Source organism: Sus scrofa, chromosome 5 (assembly GCF_000003025.6).
Source record: "Sus scrofa isolate TJ Tabasco breed Duroc chromosome 5, Sscrofa11.1, whole genome shotgun sequence".
In the NCBI taxonomy this organism is placed as follows: Eukaryota; Metazoa; Chordata; class Mammalia; order Artiodactyla; family Suidae; genus Sus; species Sus scrofa.
Window position 1 is genome coordinate 63060706 of NC_010447.5, and position 27807 is coordinate 63088512.

Consider the following 27807-nt stretch of genomic DNA (forward strand, 5'->3'; position numbering starts at 1 on the left):
TGGGTGATATTTTTGCTTTCTTATTATTTGATGTGATAGAAAGTAGAGTAGTTTGAGACAAGTTTAATAGGCCGGAGGATGAAACATATAAGAATTCGCAGAGGAATAACATGATTCCAGGAGGAAAAATGGAGGTGGTCTGCCTGGCTTACCTTCTGTCTCTAGCGCGCGCGGGGGAGGGGGGGATTATTATGCAAAGGGCGAAGAACGAGAATATTCTACACTATGTGACCAGGATAAGATATGCTATATGATTGTGAAGTGAACAATATTTTGTATCCTTTGTACACCGTACAGTTTAAAAAAGCATTTTCAGGAGTTCCCGTCGTGGCTCAGTGGTTAACCAATCCGACTAGGAACCATGAGGTTGCGGGTTCCATCCCTGGCCTTGCTCAATGGGTTAAGGATCCAGCGTTGCCGTGAGCTGTGGTGTAGGTCTCAAACGAGGCTCGGATCCGGTGTTGCTGTGGCTCTGGCGTAGGCCGGTGGCTACAGGTCGGATTAGACTCCTAGCCTGGGAACCTCCATATGCCGTGGGAGCGGCCCTAGAAAAGGCAAAAAGACACACACACACACAAATAATAATAAAAAAGCATTTTCACATAAATGAACTCATTTGATTCTCACAACAGTCTTGCCGGCGTGGGCCCAGAGAGTATCAGGATCCCCTCTTGCTGACCAAGATTCCATAGAACAAGGGCTTTGCTCAAGTTTATAAAGCAAGATTTTGTGATGTTTAGTCTGGAATTTTCTCTGTTGCACGCCCATTTATCCTTTTCTAAATTCATTCAACAAACATTTATTGAACTCCAGGGTGACACCAGGGTAACATATTAACTTCGCTCCAACCCCATAACCCCGTGTAAGTTATCCCAGGGGGAAGAGAAGCCCGTCAAAGACATTCCCGAGAAAACCGGAGATCTTCATCCGTATATAGCAGACAATGAGAAAAGGTCAGTGTGACAGAATTAGTGTTGAAATGAAATTGACAGTTCTTGTGGCGCGAACCGGGGAATCTCCCGACAGACAGCAGTGGGTTGTCATCCAGGGTGGATGCGCAGGCTGTATCCGGCCAAGTGGCGGGGTGGCGGCCGGAGGGGGCGAAGGCGGCACGCGCCGGGTGCCGCGGGAGCGCGGGTGCGGCGGCGCGGCTCCCCGGGCGCAGCGCACCCCCGGCGGCGCGGCCCGCGGCTCGGCGCCGCCCGCTCCTCCTTAACCCGCGCGGGGAGGCGGCGGCGGCTGCGGCCCGGCGGGCGGGGGCGGGGGAGGGGCGCCGAGCGCGGCGCGGAGGCCGGGGAGGAGCCGGGGCCTGCAGCGGAGCCGAGCCGAGCCCAAGCCCCAGCCGAGTCCTGACACCGTCCGTCCGCCTCCTGGCTCCCCGGGAGCCCCGGACTGGCCGGAGCCAGAGCGGTGGCGGCGCGGAGAGCCCCGCGCGCCGGAGCGAGCGGAGCGGACTGGACGCGACTGGAGGAGGCGCGGCCGCCGCAGTAGCCAGTGACGGGCGTCGGGAGCCGCGGCCTCCCGGCCTCTGCTGCCCAGGCCAGCTCCGGGAGAGCGGGGAGTACGAAAACCCCACCCTCCGGGGCACCCCAGGAGAAGAGGCGGGAGCGGGGACGCAAGCCACCTCTCCCCCGGCCGGAGAGAAGACCCTTCCCACTAGGGCGAAGGAAAGAAGAGAGACCCCTCTAGGAGCGAGGAAGATCCCCGGACTGGCCCGGGAATAGAGCTCCCGAAGTGGAAAAAGGGGTGATCCTTACCCAAGGAAGCGGAGTGGGACCGCCCCGGCGTGCCTCCACTCCTCCCGACTCACTCTCCGCAGTAGTGGACTTTGGAGGCAGAGAGAAAGGGGGATATGCCTGTGGAGTAGGCGCCCTCCATCCTATCCAGTCCTCACTGGGGAGAGGATTCCTTTTGCTCGGAAGCAGAGGACACTCCAGGGAAAGAAGGGGAGCCGGCTTTCCGCCTTTCAGGAGAGGGAAGAACTCCCCCAACTTCCTTGTACCTAGACAGTGGAACAGGGCCGAGCCCCTCCGCTCAGATCTCCTGCGGACAGAAAGAGCCCTCCGCTCCCGACAGGATCAGTTTGGGGGGGAGGGGGACTCCCCCAAGGGGGAGGAGACAACTCCTGGTTGGGAGAGGCTCCTCCCCTCCTCCCCAGGGTAACCGGCCCAGTGTGGGGGGTGTGCCACCTTCCACAGGTAGGACCTCCTTCTCCTCCCCCTGCCCCTCCCTCCGTGCCTCATCCTCGGGGGACCCAGTTCCCCTCCCCAGCTTGGGAGGCTCAGCCAAGGACAGGAAGAGCCACTGAGGATGAGAATCTTCATCTGCCTTTGAAGAGGGGCGTCCCTCCAACCCCAAACTCCAGTACCAGGTGGTCCCCTCCTTCTGCTGAGGGAAACTTGGAGACAGGTTAGTGCTTTCTTTCCTCTTCTCTCCCTCATCCTTAGGCACCAGTGGGCGTCGGGGGCTGAGATGGTGGCTCTTGGGTTTCATTACTGGGCAAGGTAGAGAATCTTCTGGGAAATGTGTTCTGAAGCTAACTGGATCGAAACCCTCATCTTGCTGCAGGAGCTCCGAGCAATGGGTTTCTTTAGTGTTTGGGGGCTACAAGGATGGGAGTCATCTGAGGTCCCCAGGGAAGTGTGTGTTTTCATGCCGAGGGCAAAGGGATGTCAGGAAACACCAGCATCTTCAGCACTCCCATATATACAGTGTAGGTATGATGGACAGACACATCCCAGCCAGTCTCTCGTGCCACCCTCCATCCTTGGGCCTCTTCACAAGGAGGGTGGGCCCTCACTAAAGTCATGCTGGCATTTCATGGCCTGGCCTTGTCTGGAGCTTCCATTGGTATCACATTTTCTCATCTGTAACCCTAGATCCCTTTATGTCCACCAAAGCTGTGGAATCTCCAGCCCACTGTGATTACCACCCCCTTGACAAGAAAAGTAGTTGGTCTCCACTCACCCGGCCCGACACCAAGAGGCCTCTTTCATGACATTCCTATTCCTGGCTGGAAGCATGCCTCTACCAATAAAATCCACAAGCAAAATGGGGATCCCATCTCCCAAGGCAGGAAGAAAGGGTACCGGGGAACCCCAGCTCCTGGGTTGAAGTTCCTCCCTCATGCTGGCTGGGTACCACTGCCCCAGGGCACTAGGCTGCTCCTGTCCTTTGCTGACAGTTCCTCAGGAAAAAGCAGATCCAGGAGACAGGAGACGAGGAGAGGAGGGTTGCTGTTCTGCCTCCTTCCAGCCTTCCATCGAAATAAGTTGACCAACCAGGGAGATTTGATCCTTGAGGAGTTTCCTTTCAGAAAAGCACCTAATAGTCTTGTCCTCTCCCTTCCTGTTTTTTGTTCAGTCCTGGGGCTCTGGAAACTTGCATCTAAGTTTTCGTCCAGAAAATAATAGTGGGAAGCACCTCAGCCCAGAATCTTCAGAAAAGGCAAGAAAAAGGTGCCAGGAAATCTGTCTAGCTGAGCCTGAGTTATAGGTTTAGTAACGCTCTGCCTTTCGACCTGCAGTCCCTAGCCAGGTGCCCACTTTCTTGCCTTGCCACTAGGAAGTACCTTTTCTCCTGCAAGGGGTATTAGTGAGTCCAAGTGTGAGGTTTCATCTTATTTGGGTTTTCATGTTCCCTCCTTTCTCTTTCTGGGCATTTCTGGACTGCCCGAGTCCCTTCCATTTGTTCCTGGAAGCGACCTCTTAACTCGTGGTATATGAGACAGGGCTCTAATCCAGGTTTGTTTGGCTGTCCCATGAACGATGTGCATATGTTTCTTAATTCAGGTGGATGTGGCTCTCTCCACATCCGTGCAGGCTGTGGGGAGAGGCACACGTGTGCTTTTCAGACTCAGCCTCCAGTGACTCAGAACTGTGTGTTTCTGGTAGGCTTCTAAAAGCAGGTACCCCTGTGCGTGGATGTGGAGAGGGTGCTGATAAGGAAAGCCTTGGCCTGTCCTGGCCATCTCGAGCCCTCGTGAATGGCTGCCTGAAAGTCACCCCACGTAGCAGGGCAGCCCAGTCTCAGGCTGGGACCCCTTCTTCTAGGACTAATAAGAAAGCTGTACTTTGGATACCTCTGGTCTAAAAAGCACGAGGATCCTTGGCTCCTTTAGAACGCCCTCCCCCATTTTTTTTCGAAAAGCGATGACTCTGTGAGAGCAGCCTATTTCTTACAAAGTACTTTTCCAGATGCTGGAATGCAACTTGTTGAATGGCTCAGAGTGAAGTGTATCACAGCATCTCTGCTGTCCCACCGCCACATCGTGTAACTGGCCCTGCTTCCGACCGAGTTCCCCCCATTGTCCTTGCCTCTTCGGAGCATCAGAAGCTGATGACTGTTGGGTTGGATTAACTATGATTTAGAGGGTGCTGTTTTCCAGATCATGTCTTATGAGTAAACCTAGTTCCCCCTGAAAAATAAGAGATGAAATCCCCTCATTTCTTCATCCCCATTATTCAGTCCTGGCATTCGTCACTACTGAGGTGACACTCTCCCCAAAGGAAAAGTTTGAAATTCTGACATCGTGAAAACTTGCGAACAGGAACTCAGTGTCAGCTTTGCAGTGTAAGCCACTGCTGCCTTGTTACTGCCAGCCTTACCACCATGCTTTGTCAGTTTTCTAATTTTTAATTTTTAATATTCTATTTTTTTCTCATTCAAGAATAATAATGACGACGTCCTCTTGTGGCACAGCAGGATCCAGCATTGGATCTGCATTGTCACTGCAGTGGCTCAGGTTGCTGCTTTGGCGCGGGCTCGATCCCTGGCCCTGGAACTTCCATATATCCCAGGAATAACCAAAAAAAAAAAAAGAAAAAAAAAAAGTTACCCTTAACTAGTACTTACTAAGTGCTTTAAAATTTTTACTCAAGGTAATCCTCCTAACAACCCTATATAGGTACAGTTATCATCTCTGTTTTTCAAGGAAGAAACTACAACACAGAGAGGCTAACTAACTTGCCTGAGGTTGAACAGCCAGTAGGTAATGGAGCCAGGATTGAAACCCAGGCAGCCTGCCTGGTAATCGATAATGTGGTAAATGCTGCTGTCTTAGTTGCAGCATTATGTACTGAGCAGGAAGTTTTCACTCCTTAATACCTGACCTTGGCGCCGTACAGAGAACAGTTACCGGCTATTCAGGGAACATGGGAAGAAACCTGTGCCTCTTATTCTGGATCTTACATGTCTCATCCGGGGATCAGTCTTCCCCTCCAACAGAAGGTCTTTTTGCTTTTCTCTGCCTTTCTCCCAACAGAGTAGTCTTCATTAGGTGTCCCGTGGATGTGATGGAGCCTGCCCTTTGGCTGCCTTTCCCAGTTTCTATGGGTATTTCCTTTTAGTCTTCCAGCTCACAGAGAAGAATGTAGCCTGACTCAGGTTCTGCCCCAGCCCCGTGGCACAAGGCTCACCTGGAGAGAGAGGTCTGGGTAACCAGGTTGGTTGGACTGAGAAATGGAAGCACCTTTTTTATTATCAGAAAGGCACACACAACATAGCCCCAAACACTAGTCTGGTGCCGTTGTTTTGGGGAGGGTGGAATGTATGGCAGCTACCAGCTCTTTAAGCTGCATTCACATCCCTCCAGGAATGAAGCTTTGACAGTGATTATGACTGCCTCCCTTTTATGGAAGGAGGAAAACAGGCAGGAAGACTTCAGGGAGCAAGGGGTGGTTGGGGACATGCAGTGAGTCAGTGTCAAGATTCGGAATAGAGCCCAGGCACCTCATTCTCTGAGGTTCCACTGGGCTGCTCTTTAAGAATGGGGAAGTGATGGGGGGGTCGGTGAGGAAGTGGGATGAGTTCAAGGGGAATGGTGCTGAAAGATCAGAAGGATCTTTTGCTGCAAGCCTCTTGTAGCTGGTAAGATTGGAAGATATTTTGAGTGCTGGGCAGTATCTGGAGGGCTGGCTGGGAGGGTGCTGGAGAAAGGTTAAATTTAACCTCCATGTCCTAACCCGGTGCTGGGGAACGCTAGGGAAGGGCATAGAGCAAGTAGCAAAAGGCTGAGGGTGCTTCCCTTTCCAGAATTCATAGCGATTGGCATGTGCCAAATGGGTTCTGTGAACCATTTTTGCCTGGACTCTCCTGTCCCTCCTTGTCCAGTGTCGGGAGGGTTTCAAATGAAATGTCCCCTGAAGCCTTCTGTGTTCTTCAGGAGAGATTTTCTGGGGACTTTTAGTAAGAGATAACAGAGAATAGGGTAAAACCTCATCACAGACCCCGGAGAACCCTGGTCACTATGAACATGTCACCACCATGATCCTGTTCAGCTGGGATAACCCAGCTCCAGACCAGATGACTGCCCCTCACACCCTGTTTACCCCAGAGGCTGTGCTGCTTTGAATCAGTAAAGTGCTAGGAGGCTTCCTGGAATGATTCTATATGCCCGTTGGTTTCCAAGCTGCCATGGTTTTAAGGGCGAGATGGTGGCGATGGAATGGGAAGGAGGGGGGTGGGGAGAGGAGCTAAGGATACAGGGGAAACCCCTTCAGGATGCTCTTTTATAAACAGCCTTTATTTTTTTTCTCCTGTCAAGCAGTTCTTGGGTTGCCATGGGGTCTCATGCTGCCCAGGTCCCAGAGGCACTAAGGTGTCTCCTTGAGCCTTGTGGAATGGGCGTGTCGCTGGTGAGGAGCGCAGGGCAGGCGACATGCGGGGACACGCAGACGGGGGAGAGGGGGTCCTTGGGGGAGAGGGAGATGAGTGAGAATGCTGACCTTTTGGGGAAAGTCTCAAGGGGCGAAGAGGCACTAACTGGAAGAGTGAGCGTTAGCCCATAGCCCAGAGGTGGGTTGGAGACCGGAGCTGAGGAAAGCGGTCATATCCGCGTTTGAGCTTCTAACTACATAGTGTGTGGATTTGTGTGTAGTTGCGTGTATTGCTTGTGGATATTATCTGGGTGTGGACTGAGAGGTGACACACTGACTGTGTTTTCTGTCCAGGATTCTGAACTCTGAGGCTTGCCAGCTCTCAAGAGCAATGCCTCCATGAAACTGTCAGCGGGGCTCCGAGGACGAAATCTTAGCACTGGGAGAAATCCTAGCACTGCGCGGGGGGCCCGTGGGGCGGTGCAGGCATCAGTCGGTTAGGCAGCAGGCTTTTGGGGTGGGGTGGGGGTGGGATGGGGGTGGGCGGCGTTCCTGGCATCGACCCCAGGGGAGTGCCAAATGGCAACCAAGGGGTTCCTGCGGGTCTTTGTAGACCCTGCAGTACCGATTTCACCCACCGTTCTTCACCTTCCCCCCACCAAGACGTCACTCTAGCTACACCTCTCCGGGCGGCGTGGGTGGCAGCAGGGCGTGCAAACAGCAGGCGTGGGCGGTTTGGCAGCGCCAGGAGTTTGCATGGAGGTGCCACGAGCGTGCGTGCCTGGCCGGGAAGGAACGAGCGAGGAGTAGGGCGGGGGGGGGGGGGGGCAGGCTCTTCGCCTCAGAGCGGCTATTTTTAGCCGCGCTATCTGATTGTTACCGGTGAGCACACAGCTGGGTGTCTCCCAGGCTCGGTGCAGCCTGGCAGGCCGAGGTGGGCGGGCCTTGCCGATGACTTCTTCCTGGTGGCGGTGTCTGTGGGCGGGAGCTTGCTAGGGGGAGCTTTAAAGGTGCGAGGGCCGCCGTGCTCAGGGTCTCTCCCCCCTGTGTGTGACTTTGTCCTCTGTTGGTAAAGCATGCCGTATATCTCATTGTGATCTGTGCTCCGGGGGCCACAGTTTCTGTGTCTGTCTTGCCTCTGCGCGTGGCTGGTTGTCTCCTGTAACTTCTGTTGGGATGAATGTCATATGCCTCACCTACACATGTATGTGGGATGAAAAGGGTGAGCCCTGGGATACAACTGACCTGACACATCTTTAAAAGTGTTGGTGTGAGCTTTGCTAGAGTATACGTGTCTGGTCTCTGCTTTTCTTTAGGAGTTCACTCTCCTGTCTGTGGATATGGACTGTGAATGTAACAGGGATCACACCATTGGAGAATAGACTTTGATTTTACCAGCTAGCTAAGTGGCTTTTTTTTTTTTCCTACATAGTTTTAAAATTTTATGTTGCAGGGCTTTAAGTAAGAAGAATTGGTGGGTGGTTTGATTTCTTTCCATCCTGCGTGGAGGAAGAGGCCTCTTGGCCATGTTTCACAGTAAGATGTAGGATAAGTACCAGCCTGTCATCTGGTGACATATCTGTTTGGGGGTTCTGGGAACACCTGCTTGAGGGCTATCCTACGAGAGGAGCCTTCTATGGAAATGAGAGTGGGGAGAAACTGTCCTTGCCTTAAAGCACTAGGGTTTGTGTATTACTTGCCACCAATAACCAGAGGTGATACTCATCTATTCTTCCTTCCTCTTTCTTTTTTCCTCTTCTCTGCAGAACCCAAAAGTACCATGGCTTCCGACCTAGAGAGTAGCCTCACCTCCATAGACTGGCTCCCCCAGCTGACCCTCCGAGCTACCATTGAGAAGCTTGGCAGTGCCTCCCAGGCTGGGCCTCCAGGTGGCACCCGCAAATGTCCACCAGGCTCACCCACAGATCCTAACGCCACCCTGAGCAAGGATGAGGCAGCAGTCCACCAGGATGGCAAACCCCGATACAGCTATGCCACCCTCATCACCTATGCCATCAACTCCTCACCAGCCAAGAAGATGACCCTCAGTGAAATTTACCGCTGGATCTGTGATAACTTTCCCTACTACAAGAATGCTGGCATTGGCTGGAAGGTGGGCGCCTTCTATACCCTGAGATGATTCTTAGCCTTGATAGCCTTTCCCTCTACCTTTGTTTCTTCCTGTAACCTGGTCCAGTTCACTCTGAGCTGGCTCAGGGATGTGTGACCTTCAAATCTCCAATCTCCCATCCCTTACCTTTTTTTTTAAGAAATTAACAATTTTCGGAGTTCCCATTGTGGCATGGTGGTTAACGAATCCGACTAGGAACCATGAGGTTGCGGGTTCGGTCCCTGCCCTTGCTCAGTGGGTTAAGGATCCGGCGTTGCCGTGAGCTGTGGTGTAGGTTGCAGACACGGCTTGGATCCTGAGTTGCTGTGGCTCTGGCATAGGCCGGCGTCTACAGCTCCAATTAGTCCCCAAGCCTGGGAACCTCTATATGCCGCAGATGTGGCCCTAGGAAAGGCAAAAAGACAAAAAAAGAAATTAACAATTTTCATAAGGTACATTGGGGAAGCTCCAGTGATGCCGAGCGACTAAGCATATTTATGGGGATGGCAGGATGTTGTTGCCATCATACCTTCTTCTCTGGTTCCTCAAAGAGGAGATTCACAGATTTTTTTTTTTTTTTTTTTTAAAGGACCACACCTATGGCATATGGAGCTGCAGCTGCCTGCCTACACCATAGCCACAGCAACGCAGGATCTGAGCTGCATCTACAGCCTACACCACAGCTCAGGGCAACGCCAGATCTTTAACCCACTGAGCAAGGCGAGGGACTGAACCCATGTCCTCGTGGGTACTAGTCAGGTTCTTTGCCACTGAGTCACAATGGGAACTCCTCACAGATACTTACTGCTATTCTGTTGAAGACTGTATAAGGCATGGCATTGCTCCATCCTGCCTAGAAGTAGAATCTCACTAGGTTTTGAGAGCTTCATTGCACACAGACATCATCTTTTAAAAAAATTGTGTACCAGGAAAAAAATAATAGAGTTAGGTCCTTTCCCAACAGCGCATCCACCAAGCAAGTAATGAGAGGATACATTGTTTGCTGGAGATGAAGAAGGGGCCATCTCTTCCAAGCAAAGAAGGAAGACTGATGTTCTTGGTCCTTTGGGGGCAGCAACTTGCTTGCCAGCTGTTGAGTAGGAATGAGAATTTTTTTTTTTTTTTTTGGTCTTTTTGCCATTTCTTGGGCCACTCCTGCGGCATATGGAGGTTCCCAGGCTAGGGGTCGAATCGGAACTGCAGCCACCGGCCTAAGCCAGAGCCACAGCAATGCGGGATCCGAGCCACGTCTGCAACCTACACCACAGCTCACGGCAACGCCAAATCCTTAACCCACTGAGCAAGGCCAGGGATCGAACCCGAAACCTAATTGTTCCTAGTTGGATTCATTAACCACTATGGGAACTCCAGGAATGAGAATTTAATGTCGGTCTGTCACCCTGTAAATCACTGGCTGACCTACAAACCAGATGATGAGCTGGAGTCTGTTGAAAGCATTCCATTTTTCCTTTATAAATATGACCCTTCTAGTTACCATAGCCCCCAACCTCACCTAACACATGTATGTAGCCATATTTCTTTCCTCCAAATGTGGCCATTCTGTGGGCTGTTGAGAAGACAAAAGGTGCATTGTGCCTCGTTTCACTCATAATTTATATTTAGTTATCATTTACATAATCAGTTTTAAAATATTGTCCTCTTATGCCTGATAGAATGAATTAAGGAATTAGGCAGATGTGATTAAAAAGTGGTTTTTTTTTTTTTTTTTTTGGACGTTCCCATTGTGGCTCAAATGTAATGAGCCTGACTAATATCCATGAGGATGTGGGTTCCATCCCTAGCCCTGCTCAGTGGGTCAGGGATCTGGCGTTGCCGTGAGCTGTGGTGTAGGTTGCAGATGTGGCCCAGTTCCCGCATTCCTGTGGCTGTGGCATAGGCTGGCAGCTGTAGCTCTGATTCAGCCCCTAGCCAGGGAACTTCCATATGCCAAACTGTGGCCCTAAAAAAAAAAATAAAGTACATTTAAAGTATAGTTGATTTACAGTATTGTGCCAATTTCTGATGTACAGCAAAGTGACCCAGTTATACATACATACATACATATATATATATTCTCTTTTCTTTACTTTTTTAATGGCCGCATCTGCAGCATAGGGAAGTTCCTGGGATAGGGGTGGAATCAGAGCTGCAACTATTAGGCCTACACCACAACCACAGCAACACTGGATCCAAGCATCTGTGACCTATGCTGCAGCTTGCGGCAACCCCTGAGCTAGGCAAGGGATCAAACCCACGTCCTCATGGAGACTATGTTGGATCCTTAACCTGCTGAGCCACAGTGGGAACCTCTATATATGTATGTATTCTTTTTTTGGTCCATACTCATGGCATGCAGAAGTTCCCAGGCCAGGGATTGAATCCAAGCTGCAGCTGAGACCTACATCACAGCAGTAGCAATGCAAGATCCTAACCTACTTGGCACTGGGCAGGGGATCAAACCCATGCTTCAGCAGCAAAAACCAAGCCACTGAAGAGACAACACTGGATCCTTAACCTCACTGAGCCACATGGGAACTCCCTAAACATTCTTTTTAATATTCTTTCCCATCATGTCTATCCTAGGAGATTGGATGTAGTTCCCTGTGCTATACAGTAGGACCCTGTTTGATTTCTTTTATTTTTTAATTAAAAAAAATTTTTTTTAGGGCCCATGTGTTTCAGGGCCACATTCGGGGCATGTGGAAGTCCCCAGGCTAGGGGTTTAATCAGAATGACAGTTACCAGCCTATGCCACAGCCTCAGCAGCTTGGGATCTGAGCCACATCTGTGGCCTATACCGCAGCTCACGGCAACATCAGATCCTTAACCCACTGAGCAAGGTCAAGAATCAAATCTGCGCATCCTCATGGATACTAGTAAAGTTTGTTACTGATGAGCCACAACAGGAGCTTTATTTTATTTTATTTTATTTTGCTTTTTTTGCCTTTTTCTAGGGCCTCACCTGCGGCATATGGAGGTTCCCAAGCTAGGGGTCTAATCGAAGCTGTAGCTGCTGGCCTATGTCAGAGCCATAGCAACGCCAGATCTGAGCTGCGTCTGTAACCACACAGTCTGGCATCACCGGATCCTTATGCCTCTGAGTGAGGCTTGGGATCAAACCTGCGTCCTTGTGGATGCTAGTCAGATTTGTTTCCGCTGAGCCACAATGGGAACTCCAGATTTCTTTTAAATTAAAGTATAGTTGCTATACAATGTCATATGAATTACAGGTCTACACTATAGTGATTCACAATTTTTTTTTTTTTTTTTTTTGTCTTTTTGTCTTTTGTTGTTGTTGTTGTTGTTGTTGTTGCTATTTCTTGGGCCGCTCCCGCGGCATATGGAGGTTCCCAGGCTAGGGTCGAATCGGAGCTGTAGCCACCGGCCTACGCCAGAGCCACAGCAACGCGGATCCGAGCCGCGTCTGCAACCTACACCACAGCTCACAGCAACGCCGGATCGTTAACCCACTGAGCAAGGGCAGGGACCGAACCCGCAACCTCATGGTTCCTAGTCGGATTCGTTAACCGCTGCGCCACGACGGGAACTCCTCTCATATCTTCTTTATCCACTCATCTGTTGATGCACACTTAGGTCCGGGCAGATGTGATTCTGAGGCATTTATATACCCGTTGTAAGTTGGGTGGAGAGATTGAAAAACCGTGCACTCAGCTTTCTAGGAGCACTTTGTAGTCAAATGTATACCCATTACCGCTCGCCTCTCAATTACAAAAGAGTTTAATTGCTGTCCTTTTCTTATCTCATTGCTCTTGCGGATAGGTAATTTCCTCCATCCCTGTCCTTAAGAGGTGCTCTGTGTATCCTGACGCTTGAACTTTAGTGTGTGTCAGGTCCCTTTGTGTCCTGTTGGAAACTTTTCTGCTTCGCAAGATGCTCAAATCTAACTTGCTTCTCTGCTTTCCCCAGAATTCAATTCGGCACAACCTTTCTCTCAACAAGTGCTTCCGGAAGGTGCCCAGACCTCGGGATGACCCTGGGAAGGTGAGATTCTGCTGTAATTGGGGAAGGGAGGAACAGGAAGGAGTGAGAAATAGTTGACAGCCCAGAGTCCTGTGATGGTTTTAATTACCCAGAAGAGGAAATCATGTTAATTAGACAAGCAGCTTTATTTATTTTTTCAGAGGAAAAGCTTGGTACTCAAGCTTGTGGGTCCACACTAGAATGAGTGACTAAGGAAGACTGTGGCATTAAAAAAAAAAAAAAATTTATGAAAAAGCTGACTTCAGTGCCCCCCCTCCCTTTTTTTGTGTGTTTTGAGGGCTGCACTCATGGCATATGGAGGTTCCCAGGCCAGGGGTCTAACCGGAGCTATAGCTGCCAGCCTACACCACAGCCACAGCAATGCCAGATCTGAGCTGTTTCTGTGACCTACACCACACCTCACCGCAATGCCAGATCCTTAACCCAATCACAAATGACTGAGGCCAGGGATCGAACCTGCAACCTCATGGTTCCTAGTCGGATTTGTTTCTGCTGCATCTCAACGGGAACTCCATGTGCCCCCTTTTTTGTGCATGGCACTCTTTCTAGGTGTAAAAGGTGGAGCTAATAACCTTTGAAGGAACTGTTCTTTTCCTTCCTTCTTTCTTTCTTTCTTTCTTTCTTTCTTTCTTTCTTTCTTTCTTTCTTTCTTTCTTTCTTTCTTTTCTTTCTTTCCTTCCTTCCTTCCTTCCTTCCTTCCTTCCTTCCTTCCTTCCTTTCCTTTCCTTTTCTTTTCTTGTCTTTTTGGGCCGCAGGTACAGCATATGGAAGTTCCCAGGCTAGGGGTTGAAATGGAGCTGCAGCTGCCAGCCTACACCACAGCCACAGCAACTCCAGATTCGACCCTCGTCTGTGACCTACACCACAGCTCATGCCAATGCTAGATCCTTAACTCACAGAGCGAGGCCAGGGATGGAACCCACATCTTCATGGATACTAGTCGGGTTCGTTTCTGCTGAGCTACAATGGGAACTCCCAGGAACTTCTCTATATGAAAATAGAAAATTATTTCTCTATGATTTTTTTATCTTCCAAGAGGAGAAGAGGCAGCTCATCCTCTTGGTCTCTCAGCTGTGGATGCTAAAGTCGAAGAGAGTTTTACCTCAGATCGCAAGGAGGGAAGATTGCTCTGGGCATTTCCAGCTCTTTGAACTGGATGCAGTTGTTCTCTGGAATGATCGAGGCCTGTGTTTGGACCACAGCGGGTACCTCTGACCTTCTCAGTTAGCGGTTAGGACAGATTTAGTCCTCAAAAAGAGCTGGTAGCCACAGGATTCTGTGGGAATCACCTGTCATTTTTCTCCATATAACTTATTTTATATGAAAATCCACTCAAATATCTACTTTTCCAAAGGTAGGAATTTCTGTCTATAATGAATTTCTCCTCTCTGGGGATGGGTTTTCTTTTAGGGCTCTTACTGGACAATTGACACCTGCCCCGACATCTCCCGAAAGAGAAGACACCCTCCAGATGATGATGTGAGTTCCCACCTCAGTGGGGAGATGCATTTCTGAGCCAGCTTCTACATCTCTTCCTGTATTTTCAGTTATTTCCTAAATTGGGGGTAAAGGACCAATACCAGTAGAGGTGAAACCATGGGACTTGGGAGGACATTTAACGTCTGCTTAGAAATTTCTTTTCTTTTCTTTCTTTCTTTTTTTTTTTTTTTTTTTGGTTTTCTGTCTTTTTAGGGCCACACCCCGCAGCATGTGGCAGTTCCCAGGCTAGGGGTTTAATCAGAATGACAGCTGCCAGCCTATGCCATAGCCACAGCAATTCGGGATCCTAGCCGTGTCTGCGACCTATACCACTGCTCACGGCAACGCCGAATCCTTAACCCACTGAGCAAGGCCAGGGATCAAACCCACGTCCTCATGGATACTAGTTGGGCTCATTAAACACTGAGCCATGATGGGAATTCTAGCTGACAGATTTCCTTCTTTCTTTCTTCTTTTTTTTTTTTTTTTATGCCATATGCAAGTTCCTAGGCCAGGGACTAAATCCCAGCCGAAGCTGCAGATCCTTTAACTCACTGCACTGGGCCAGGGATCTGAGACTTAAGCCACTGCAGTCAGATTCTTAACCCACTGCACCATAGTGGGAACTCCTGCTTATAGGTTTCTATTCTTTCACAACCCTCAGCTACCCCAAGACTCACCGGAACAAGAGGCAAGCAAGAGCCCACGAGGAGGCATTCCAGGGAGTGGAGAAGCCTCACTGCCTCCCGAGGGGAATCCTCAGATGTCACTCCAGAGCCCCACCTCTATTGCCAGCTACAGCCAGGTAGCAATTGGAGGTGGCAGGGGGCATAGGGATGGACGGGTGGATGGATAGGTAGTTGAGTACATTGATGTATGTATCAGCTCAAAGTTATGTACTGAATATCTGTGCTATATAACAGGCAGATAAACTGGGAAAGAAGGAGAGAGTAAAGAGAAAGGCAACAGAACTTTAAGAAAGATCAGAAAAAAAGTGATGACAAGACAAGAAGGGGAGGCAAAAGGGTTATGAGAAGGGAAAGACGAGCAGGACGTAACCCAGGAAAAGGACAGAAGGCTACATCCTGGTAAGAATGAGTGCAAAGAGGAGGAGAAAATGAAGCTCCTTCGCTGAGAAGCTGGGAGGGGATGAAAAGGACAGGCAGGAGAGCTTGGGGTCCATTAAAGAGCTGTCTTGGCGCTTCGTATAGGACACGGATCAAGTCTTTCTTACCTCTTTGTGCAGGGCACAGGATCTGTGGATGGCGGGGCAGTGGCAGCAGGGGCTCCAGGACGAGAGAGCACTGAGGGTCCCCCTCCCCTGTATAACACCAACCATGACTTCAAATTCTCCTACTCAGAGATCAATTTTCAGGATCTAAGCTGGTCCTTCCGAAACCTCTACAAATCTATGCTGGAGAAGTCTTCCTCCTCCTCTCAACACGGTGGGTCTGGCATGGGGAGGGGATCGGGGATGTCCTTGTATTTTTGAATGGATGGTGATAGTCTTTCTCTCCTTCTTTCTTACCTGTAACCCAGGGAGAGGTTGATCACTGGTCAGGGGAAGCATGTCTTGAGCCAAAACGGTTTGGAGTGGAGCTCTTCTGGCTTAGTTCTGAAGGACAGTTCTCTGTTTCAAGAGGCAGGCTGGGAGGCATTGGTGGTTCAATGGTAGAATTCTCGCTTCCCAAGAGGAAGGCTGGGTCGTTAGCTTCGGAAAGTGAGTTAAAGGAATCCCACTTCTAAAACTAAGGGCTGTAATTTTTTTTTTCTTCTTTTTTTCTTTTAAGGGCCAAACTCACAGCAAATGCAAGTTCCCAGACTAGGGGCTGAATTGGAACTGCAGGTGTTGGCCTATGCCACAGCCACAACAATGCCACATCCAAGCCATGTCTGTGATATACACTGCGCTCGGGGCAATGTCATATCCTTAACCCACTGAGAGGGGTCAGGAATCCAACTGCATTCTCATGGATACTAGCCAGTTTCCTTACTGCTGAGCCACAATGGGAACTTCCAAGGGCCATGATTTTATGGCTGTCAGCAAGTCATTCTGAGGATGGCCACTAGGGGCAGCAGTAACTTGCTTTACCTAAGAATCCCTGTTTCATTGTGAGAACATTTAATTTTATTTTTTAACGTATTTATGTTAATTTTTATGAGGAACAATTTCAAACCGGTGCAAAATGGAGAAAATTGTATAGTAAACCTTCATGTTTCCATTGCCCAATTTTAACAGTTCCCAATATTTTATTAAGGTTGTTTTGTTTGCCACCCAGTTTATTTATTTATTTAATTCTTAGTAACATAATTTTTTATTTTTATTTATTTATTTATTTTTTGTCTTTTTGCTATTTCTTTGGGGCCGCTCCCACGGCATATGGAGGTTCCCAGGCTAGGGGTCGAATCGGAGCTGTAGCCACTAGCCTACGCCAGAGCCACAGCAATGCGGGATCCGAGCCGCGTCTGCAACCTACACCACACTCACGGCAACGCCGGATCGTTAACCCACTGAGCAAGGGCAGGGACCGAACCCGCAACCTCATGGTTCCTAGTGGATTCGTTAACCACTGCGCCACGACGGGAACTCCAATATTTTATATTCTTTTTTTAAATTTAAAATTAATCCAAGAAACACACAGATTAAGAAGTCAATGTACCTTTTCGTTTTCTCCTAATTTTAACCCCAGAGGTGCCCACCCACTTTTTCTTTCTTTCTTTTTTTTTCCTTTTCACCTTTTCTTTTTTAATTGAAATGTAGTTCCAGGTTTGCTTTTTTTTTTTTTTTTTGTCTTTTGTCTTTTTTTTTTTTTGTTGTTGTTGTTGTTGCTATTTCTTGGGCCGCTCCCGGGCATATGGAGATTCCCAGGCTAGGGGTTGAATCAGAGCTGTAGCCACCGGCCTACGCCAGAGCCACAGCAACTCGGGATCCGAGCCGAGTCTGCAACCTACACCACAGCTCACGGCAACGCTGGATCCTTAACCCGCTGGGCGAGGGCAGGGACCGAACTTGCAACCTCATGGTTCCTAGTCGGATTCGTTAACCACTGCGCCACGACGGGAACTCCCAGGTTTGCTTTTAAATGGAGGAATTTAATGCATGTCATTCTATCTGAAAATACTAGTTTGGTATGCATCCTTAATGATAAAGATTTTTCTTTCCATTATCCTAACACAGTAAATAATGCTTCCAGAATATCGGTTTATATCTTGGCCATACTCAAATTTCCCAAATTCACATGTGAGAAGGATTTGAAGTCATTCTTGGGAGACTCCTTGAGAGAGCATCTAGTTCAGCTCTCTGCGATTCCTGTTTTTAAAAAATTGCATTTATTTATACATATATTTTTTTGTCTTTTTGCCTTTTCTAGGGCCACACCCACGGCATATGGAGGTTCCCAGGCTAGGGGTCAAGTCAGAGCTGTAGCCGCTGGCCTACGACAGAGCCACGGCAACACCAGATCCGAGCCGTGTCTTCAACCTACACCAGAGCTCACAGCAATGCCAGATCCTTAACCCACTGAGGGAGGCTGGGGATCGAACCCTTGTCCTCATGGTTCCTAGTCAGATTCGTTTTCACTGCCCCATGATGGGAACTCCATGTTTTTAAAAATTTTAAAGAGAATTTGGAGGTAGGGGTGAAGTAAAGACTTCAGGGTGAATCATCAGACCTTATTCTGTCCACTGGCCATGGAGAGGCAGCAGGAGATGAATGGAATGATAAAAAGTGCTTAGGAGTCCCTTTGGGAGAAATTTATATATTTTTTTGGTCTTTTGTCTTTTTAGGGCCGCACCTGTGGCATATGGAGATTCCCAGGCTAGGGGTTGAGTCAGCAGAGCTGTGGCTGCCAGCCTACACCACAGCCATAGCAATTTGGGATCTGAGCTGCATCTGTGACCTACACCACAGCTCATGGCAACGCAGGATCCTTAACCCACTGAGCAGAGCTGGGAATCAAACCCACATCCTCATGGATACCTGTCAGTTCGTTAACCACTGAGCCACAGGGGGAACTCCAGAACTTTGTATTGTCCTGCCTTTCTTGTATATCTGTGGGGGTTCCTGTCTAGAGTTGTGTCCCAAGGTTGCAGGATTTGCTTGAGAAATGAGTCGGGTTCAGGTGATTTGGGTGATGAGAAGTGGAGAACTTGAAGGGCTCTCAGAAGCAAAGGAAAAAACCAAATTGAGTGAGGGCAGCAGAGAGTTCACTTAGGTTTAATTAAGGCTGAAAACCCGGTTTCCATCTTGGATTCTTCCCAGCCAGATCTGTTTGAGAAATTTATCCATTTGGACTCTACTCCACACCCAGGCTCCCCCCCTTTTTTTTGGCTTTGCCCATAGAATGTGGAAATTCCCAGACTGGGGATCTAACCTGAGCCACAGCAGTGACCTGAGCTACAGCAGTGACAACACCAGGTCCTTAACCTGCTGGGCCACCAGGGATCTCCCAAGCTTTTATTTTTGTAGTGACTACAAGAAGGCTATAATTGCAGAACAGTGTAGGACAATAAGGAAAAGGAGAGGAGTTCCCGTCATGGCTCAGAGGTTAGTGAACCCAACTAGCATCCATGAGGACGAAGGTTCGATCCCTGACTTTGCTCAGTGGGTTAAGAATCTGGTGTTGCTGCTATGAGCTGTGGTGTGGGTCGCAGATGCGACTCAGATCCCGCCTTGCTGTGGCTGTGGTGTAGGCTGACAGCTTTAGCTTTGATTTGACCCCTAGCCTGGGAACCTCCATCTGCCCTAAAAAAAAAAAAAAAAAAATTTTAAAAAGAAAAGGAGAAATAAAGGCCCATGCCTTTGGGTTTGTTTGTGTTTTTTTGTTTTTTGCTTTTTTTACAGCTGCACCTGCAGCATATGGAAGTTCCTAGGCTAGGGGCTGAATGGGAGCTGCAGCTGCCAGCTTACATCACAGCCTCAGCAGCACTGCATCTGAGCCACATCTTTGACCTATGCCACAGCTTTCGGCAATGCTATGGATACCATGTTGGGTCCTTAATCCACTGAGCCACAACAGGCACTCCTTATGGTTTTGTTTTATTTATAATTTGCTTTTAAAATTTTACCCGATGTCTGATTTCTTTTGAAACTGTGATTCCAGACCTACATGAAAATCCCTTGAAAAATAGCATAAAAAGGTGCATGCTGACCTCCTAGCTAAAATTTCAGCCCTTGTCATGCTGTCAAGCACCCCCCCCGCCGCCCCCCGTATCTGTCATACTTGCAAGGGGAGGGAGGGGACCACGGGGACGTGACCCTTTGCCTCTGCTGTCCGTGCTTTCTGTCTGAGGCCTCCCATCTCAACCCAGTGGGATTCCTGTTCTGTGAACAATGCGACGCTTCCTCCTCCTCCACAGGCTTCTCGTCTCTCCTGGGGGACATGCCGCCCTCTAACAACTACTACATGTACCAGCAGCAGCAGCCACAGCCCCCACAGCCGCCCCAGCAGTCACAGCCGCAGCAGCAACAGCAGCAGCAGCAGCAGCAGCCACCGCCGCCGCCTCCGCCGGCGGCCCCCGCCCAGGGCCCCTCCGCTGTGGGGGGTGCGCCTCCACTGCACACCCCAAGCCCAGATGGCTGTACCCCGCCAGGGGGGAAGCAAGCAGGAGCCGAGGGCTACGGGCCCCCCCCAGTGATGGCCATGCACCCACCCCCACTGCAGCACGGAGGCTACCACCCCCATCAGCACCACCCCCACCCGCACCCCGCCCAGCAGCCACCGCCACCGCCACCGCAGGCACAAGCCCAGGCTCCCATCAACAGTACTGGCTTTGGTGAGTAAGGCGGTGCAGGGCCCTGGAGGAGTGTGGGTTGGCCCCCCTGTTCTGCCTCTGCCCATGGAGATGCCTTGGTCACTGAGTTAACAGTGGGCCTGGAAGCCTCCCTCTCATCTGAGCGCTGGAAGTTGCTACTCAGAGCTCTGTTCATAGAATTCTTGGTCAAATTGGAATTATTTTACATATTCTCCTGCCTCTGAGCTGGGTGTCTGTACCTAAAGCATCCATAGCTTTATTTACTCTAAATTTCCAGGCAAATAATCCTGGTAGTGGAACTGATCCTGGTCATGAAACTGATAACCTGTGTAGATGCAAGAATCTGCCGTGAGCCGGTGTCCTGTCAGTTGGCCCCCGCCTCACCGCTCACTCTGTCTTACTACCATGTTCGCCTCCTCTCTACAGCCTTTCCTCCGGACTGGTGCTCCAATATCGACTCCTTAAAGGAAAGCTTCAAGATGGTGAATCGGCTCAACTGGTCCAGCATTGAGCAGTCGCAGTTCTCAGGTGAGTGATGAAAGGATGGTGGTGCCTGGAGGGAAGAGGGATGCAGTGTGAGTGGAAAAATCCAAGAGCAACCAGAACCAGAAGGGGATGGTTAAGGGAAGCTTGAAGGTTGAGGGTTTCATGTTACACAAGGTGGATAATATTGATACTATTTTCAGGTGAATTGGAATGAATTCTTGCCTTCACTCAAAATATGACAGGGCTTTCTTCTACTAGTTTTGTCTCTGGGAGGAGGAAGGCTTTCAGGAATTCAGAAACCCTGGACCAGTGTTTTGTAGTTTTGTCACCATTGACTGACAGTTTGACCATGGCTAATTCACTCAGCCACTTTGAAACTTTTATGCATCAGTAAGATGGACATTATAAAACGTTAGTAAGGAAGAAGGAGAATGAGAGCTTGAAAATGTAGATTTCTAGGAGGTCTCCAGTGCACTGCAGGTTGAGACTCCAGTATTGTCACCGCTGTGGCTCAGGTCGCTGCTGTGGTGCAGGTTTGATCCCTGGCCTGGGCACTTCTGCATGACATGGGCGTGGCCAAAAAAAAAAAAAAAAAAGAAAAAAAGAAAGCAAATGTAGAGCTCTGATGGACACCAATTATTTATGTATTTATGTATTTATTTTCTATTTTGGCTGCCCTGCAACATACGAAGTTCTCCTGCTAGGGATCAGATCTGAGCTGCAGTTGCCACCTGTATCGCAGCTGTGTTAACAGCAGATCCTTAACCCACTATGCCAGCCCAGGGATCAAACCTGTGACCCAGTGCTGCAGAGATGCCATCGATCCCATTGCGCCACAGTAGGAACTCCCAGATGTCAGTTATTATCGGTAGCACTTATAGTCCGTGTTGACGGATGATGTGGTCAGAGCAGTGAACTGGTAGGGGCCTCTGCAAGGTTAGCCTTGCTTTTTCTTTTTTTTTTTTTTCCTGGCTGCACCTATGGCCTGTGGAAGTTCTGGGGCCAGGGATCGAACCTATACCACAGTGATAGTGACAGCGACAGTGCTGGATTCTTCACGGGCTTTGCCACCTAGGAACGCCAAGGTTAGCATTTCTTGCTTCTCTCTTTGCAGAGCTGATGGAGAGCCTGCGACAGGCAGAGCTGAAGAACTGGAGCCTCGACCAGCATCACATCGCCAATCTGTGTGACTCCCTCAACCATTTCCTTACTCAGACTGGTCACGTGCCCCCCCAGGGGAGCTCCCACCGGCCGCCTGCCCCTGCCCGCATCTCGGACTCCTGTGCCCTCACCAGTGGCAAACAGGAGCCGGCCATGAACCAAGGTACCACTTGAAGCAAGTTGCCAAGGAGGTGGAGACTGGATGATGGGAAGGAAGTGGGGTAAAAAGGGCAGGAGAGAACTGAGACACAGCATCTTAGGGGCAGTGATCCAGATACCAAAGAAATAGACCGTGTGATCCTTTGTAGACCTTGATCGAGGAGGTTGAGGTTACTTAAGAAAAGGGGAGAGAAAGTTCCTGTTCTAGGCCGTGTCTCGGTAACCCTCGGCTGATGTATCAGAGGAAGTTGGGATTCTCCTCAGGCACATGATCTTCAAACCAGCACAGTGAGAGCTCATCCATGGTCATAAATCTGTATCCGTGATATTGCACAGTTCTAGTGTTGGGTCCCTTTGTACCCTGAGCAGCGGGGGCTCACAGCTCCTCAGAAACCCTGTTGCTGCAGGAGCTGTGGAGCAGAGTAGGGAAGGGAGAGGAGATGCAGGGGAGGAAAAGCATTTTCTTCCTCTCTGTTGTCCCCTGCTTCCTTGCGCAGTGATCCCACTCACGTAACTCTTGTCTTGCTTTGGCAGTGAACTCTTATGTGCACCCTCAAGCCCCTCACCTCTACCCGGGCCCATCACCCATGTACCCACTCCCCACCCAGGATTCAGCAGGATACAATCGCCCAGGTAAGAGCCAGGAAGCGCCGCGTTCCACCACCAGGCGCGCACTCTCCCCCCTGACTACTTGTTTCGCCTTCCTGGGCCTCTAAGCCTGAGTCCTCAGCAGGAAGGTGGGGTGTGAGCCTTCCATCCCCAAGGCCAGAGGGTGGGCCACCGGCTAGGGAGGTATATATTGTGGGAGACGAGGAAGGATCAGCTTAACTTTAGAATAAAGCTCATTCCAGCAGCAATGAAAGGAAGTAAGAGCATGACTCTAAACAAAAGGTGGACGTGTGTGGGACACTTATGTCTGGTTTTAGAATCTACGTTGGGAGATATACTCAGACAAATGAAGTGAACGTGTTTTACAAACCTCCTGGCTTTGAGCCCATGTCTGCTTTCCTGTCCCCCCAGCTCTAGTATCAGTGCTCTGGGGTTGAACTATCTCTGATGGTGGGAGTAGGTGGGGACACCCTAAATTGTCTTAAAGAGTACAAAAATAGGAGTTCGCGTCGTGGCTCAGTGGTTAATGAATCCGACTAGGAACTGTGAGGTTGCGGGTTCGATCCCCGGCCTCGCTCAGTGGGTTAGGGATCCCCCATTGCCGTGAGCTGTGGTGTAGTTTGCAGATGTGGCTCGGATCCCTGGTTGCTTTGGCTCTGGTGTAGGCCAGCGGCTACAGCTCCGATTCAACCCCTTGCTTGGGAACCTCCATATGCCGCAGGAAGCGGCCCTAGGAAAGGCAAAAAGACAAAAAAAAAAAAAAAAAAAAAAGAGTACAAAAATGAACAGATCCTTTACCTTTAAATGCATTTGATTGGCTGATTGATTGATGTGGCCGCCCCGTGTCATACAGACACAGTTCCCAGGTCAGGGATCAGATCCGAGCCACAATTGTGACCTAAGCCACAGCTGCAGCAATACCAGATCCTTAACCCACTGTGCCAGTTCCCCAGAGACATTGCCAAACCCATTGCACCACAGCAGGAACTCTTAAATGTACTTTAGAAAAGTCACTATTCATCATCCTGCCTAACCACAGTGAAAAAAAAAATTTTTTTTTTTGTTATGAAAGTAATGGCACAGCACTTTTTTTATTTTCTTTAATCAGATAAATAAGCCCCGTGTTTCTGGGAGGGAGACCAGGTGTCTGGAGGCTCTATTCTGGGTGTCAGATTATGGGGCAGACCCACCCTGGCCAGTCAGAACCCCTGGAGGGCCAGGGTCCTCGTGAACAAGCACTGAGGAGGGCTTGGGCCTGGAAACGGGGGTGTGTATATGGGAGGCGGTGGTGGGGAGACGGGGCTGTGGGCTGGGCATAAACCAGGGTGGTACGGGGGTGGCCGCATAGCCAGGTGAGACTGGGTGCGCAGAGCAGTGTGGGGAGCCTGGCCATGGTACCCCAGGTGGCTGCTGCTGCTCTCCCACCTTGTGCCCAGGACTCCAGGAGCACCAGTCTGGGGGCAGCCCTGAGCCTGAGGTCTGGGGCAAGGAGGGGGCCGCAGTGAGAAAAACTGAAACATTTTGGGGTCAATGGCTGACTCTTTGTCCATGTATTCCTTATCTGTGTCACACACGTACAAATTTCTGCATTGCTATTTCATATCATAGCACAGTCTGTACGCTTTGGGTCATTATTATATAGTCTTCATAAGTATAATGTTGAATGGCTGCATACTCTGACATTGCCATGTGGCCCAGTTTACTCGAATTTATTTCCCGAGACCTCACTGCAGTGGTGGTGGGCAACAGAAATAACGCTGGGCTAATAAGGACAGTGGTCTCACCAGACCTTCCCCACAGAAATGTTTGGGCTGGACCACTGTCCATCTAGATGGATGGAACAGCCTCTCATCCACTCCCCATTTAATCTCTTTCTCTCCTCCCACAGCACACCACATGGTCCCTCGGCCACCGGTTCCACCTCCTGGGGCCAACGAGGAGATCCCGATGACTTCGACTGGGACTTGATTACTTAGTGCATCACAGAGTTTGGCCATCAGCCCAGGGCTAGGTGGTGAAGTCTGGCAGCGGAGAAACAGCAGCCCTGCCCGTCCCTTCCGCCCTTGCCTGTATATAGATATATATCCTCTTTTTTTTTTTTTTTTTTCTTTCTCTGCCAGAGAAGCCACCGCAAGATGCTGCCGAAGATAACCCCTCTTTCCTGCCTCATTCTTCCTCTGCCTTCTTGTTGTTTTTTTTTCTCCCAAATTCTTTAATTATTATTCTTATTATATTATTATTGTTATTGGTTATATGCTGTCTCCTGTCCCTACACCATGGACCATGTCAACCTCTTGCTAATTTAAAATCTTCTGGCTGGAAGGTGAGGCTATGATAGCCACAGAGAAGGGTCTCAAACTTTGATTTACCTTTCTCTTTGAGAAAGTCTGCGCTCATCCCACCTTTCAGCCCCCGATGGTTTTCCGGGGAGGTCATTTCCGTCCAGGACTGGAGAGGCCATGTCATCAAGTAGAAGGGATTGAAAACACTGCTTGGCAGCCGTGAATTTGCAGGTTTTCCTCAATGGTGCTAATTTTGTCCTCTGAACTCTTCCTTGTCCCTTCGTATCTCCAACCCTGATCTTCATTCCCCATCAAGGGTAAGAGTGACGGTGGTGGCGCAGGAGGGTGACCGTAAAATCCTAGTGCAATAAGAAGCCTGGGTCGGGTGGAGAAGAAAACCGCGGAGGGCAATGCACTTGGAAGGTGGGTGTGTGCTTCTAGGTCCCGTCAACTGCCAGTGGCTTCTTCCTGGCCCGTTCTCTGTAGGAGAGAGAGTTGGTCTCAGCCAGGACTCTGCTTCTCTGGTAGGAATGAAGACAACTCTTCAGCACAGGGTCAGCTTTTCGGAGATGATGTCAAGTTAACCCTTTTGGCTTTTCGAACATCATTTGCTTTGGAAATTAACTGTGGCTTTTATTTGCATATACAAAGTATCCCTTCTTCTCTTATCTCATGCAGCAAATATGATTTCATCCTCCTTTAGTGGTTTCCTCAACTTTTCCACCCATCTTATTCTCTTCCTCCATTTTCTGGGATTCTCCAGAAAGGAAAGCAGCCCATTGTCACTTTTGGTTTCACCGTGTCCTGGGACAAGATGGACATCTCTTTCCTACTCATCACAGCAGAGCCAAACCTGTAATACTGGTGGCAGGAGGATGGGGAAAGGGGAGGGGAGCTGGCATAGACGTGAGTGGGGAGTATTTCAGTTATTTACCTATGTAGGCAGGTGCTTCTCTTGGACTCCGGATCACTGGGGCTGAAGGCTTTTGCAGTTAGGCTTTTGAGGGGTGAAGGAAATTGGCAGAGGTTGGAATAAATTATCTAAAGGGAAGAGTTCCATGAGGGCCAAGGGAGACACTCCCCCCACCCTCGAAAAAGGTACAGGGATAACTTACCTCCTCCAACAAGGAGCGGCTGTGATTTATTGCCGCAAAGTACTCAGTGTCTATTTGATATTCATTGTTGAATTTTAGTTACGAGAGGGAAGACGAATTTTACTTTGGTTGTTATTTTCCTGGATGTTCGCTTTCTCAAAGCTGCAGGACAAAACGTTACAGAACGGACAAAGCCACTCTCTCTGTGATTTCTCTGCTTTTTGTTCATATTCTTTTTATTTACCCAGGCTTTCCTGCTCTCCTGCTTCCCCCACCCCATCCACTCCTTCCTTTCTTTGTAAGCGGTCATATATGAGAGTTTGTTGGAGAAATCCAGTGAGGCTGAAGTCAGGGGGCGAGAAAGGGCAGTTAACTAAACAGCACTTTATTTCTTTGAGGTTCTTTGTAGGACATGGGGGTGTGAGGGGTGTGAACACCCCCATTGTGTTGGAGGGCAGTTGGTGGGGTTGAATGTTTCCCGTTGGGAAAGGAAAATTGCTCTTCAAGGGTGGAGACATGCCTTTGCCCAGGGTTCCTCTCTTAGGCGTGTCTCCCTTATTTCTCCCCATCGAGGTGCCTCCCACACACAGCGTCCCATCTGTTCTCCCTAAGATTCCTTCATTACCAATCATCACTCTTTTCTAAACCCCTTTTCTACTCAGATCCGGACAGGATTTTCAAGGGTAGGCTCACTCAGACATGTAAATGTCCCTTGTTGAGAATTCATCTGTGTCTTCTGAAAACAAGTCTCCTTAAGAACTCTGGTGGGCAGCCTGCCTAGCTGAAGTCTGGGGCTAGGGCTGGGGATTGGCTGTTAGGCCTCCTGGGATTTTAGCTCCTCTCCACTAAACCCAGCCTCGCTAAACGGCACAGGACAAACCTGACCCTCTTTGGGCCTCAGTTTCCCCTCCCCTCCATGAAATGGGAAGAATACTACTTTTTCTTGATGGCCCAGCATTGCTGGCCTTAAAAGTATCGTCATTGTCGTTGTATTGGGTGATGTGTGCAAAAATGCAGATTCTTACTGCCTACAAGAGGAAATAAGGGAGAAAGTGGAGGAGAGGGACGGAAGGAGCGATTTGGCATAGATCCACCCATCCCTGCCTTTCTCCCTTCAATCCCCATGTTTCTGGTTTGGTGAGTCCTTCATACCACCCATAATGCTTTGCATTGGTGCAGGCTGGGAAGGGCGTGTATGATCTCACAAGTTGTTTTTTTGCATGCTTTCTTAATAAAAAAAAAAAAAAAAGAATGTTTATGGTTTTATCTTACTGGTGCTGGTCTCAAATTTCTTTTTTTTTTTTTTAAATAATCCCCACTCCCACCCCACCTTTTTTGGCCATACCTGTGGCATGCGAAAGTTCCCAAGCCAGGGATGGGACCTGAGCCACCCACAGTGGTGACAGTGCCGGATCCTTAACGTGCTGAGCCACCAGAGAACTCCTCAAATGTCTTTTTGCTAGGGTAGGAAAAGAAACATGAAAGCATTTGTTTTCAATTGCCCATCCTCCCCCACCCCCTCACTGGGTTTGTTTAATTGATCCTGAGGTTTTTGGTACGATGGATGGGAAGGAAGAATTAAAAGCATGCTTTTAACGCTCATTTTTCCAAATGCTATTAAATATAGCAAACGATTGTTGGGAGAAGCAGGCCCCCCTCCCGCCCCCTTGCAGTTTGGTGTGTGGACCAAGTCACCTTGATTGCATTCTGGGATTTTTATTATTATTATTTTTTGCTTTGTAGGGTCCTACCTGTGGCATATGGAGGTTCCCAGGCTAGGGGTCGAATTGGAGCTACAGCTGCCGGCCTGCGCCAGAGCCACAGCAACACAGGATCTGAGCCATGTCTGCAACCTACACCACAGCTCAGGGCAACACTGGATCCTTCTCACTGAGCGAGGCCAGGGATCAAACCCGCATCCTCATGGATCCTAGTTGAATTCGTTAACCGCTGAGCCACAAAGGGTATTTTAAGGATTAAAGTACCACAGTTTGAGTAGGAGTTGGGTTCCCGTCTGGGACTTCCACCAGAGTTTTTCATTGGAAATGAGGGAATTTCTTCAGAATTCACTATAC

At 49.5% G+C, this 27807-nt stretch overlaps 1 protein-coding gene across 1 annotated transcript; it reads left to right on the forward strand.

The window, feature by feature from the left end:
* FOXJ2 (forkhead box J2) lies at positions 1273 to 26984 on the forward strand. The gene is made up of 11 exons (XM_021092393.1): positions 1273 to 2409; positions 8363 to 8709; positions 12634 to 12708; positions 14119 to 14187; positions 14852 to 14992; positions 15434 to 15632; positions 19546 to 19962; positions 20368 to 20469; positions 21542 to 21751; positions 22282 to 22380; positions 24245 to 26984. The coding sequence occupies exons 2-11, from the start codon at positions 8377 to 8379 to the stop codon at positions 24322 to 24324; spliced, it is 1725 nt and encodes a 574-aa protein (XP_020948052.1). The 5' UTR covers positions 1273 to 2409; positions 8363 to 8376; the 3' UTR covers positions 24325 to 26984.

Bases quoted from the DNA above. Each gene is read 5' to 3' on its own strand.
- FOXJ2 (XM_021092393.1), top strand. From the start codon at position 8,377: ATGGCTTCCGACCTAGAGAGTAGCCTCACCTCCATAGACTGGCTCCCC. The intron at 12,709-14,118 runs GTGAGATTCTGC...GTTTTCTTTTAG, and splicing joins CTCGGGATGACCCTGGGAAG to GGCTCTTACTGGACAATTGA. The intron at 14,993-15,433 runs GTAGCAATTGGA...CTCTTTGTGCAG, and splicing joins CTATTGCCAGCTACAGCCAG to GGCACAGGATCTGTGGATGG.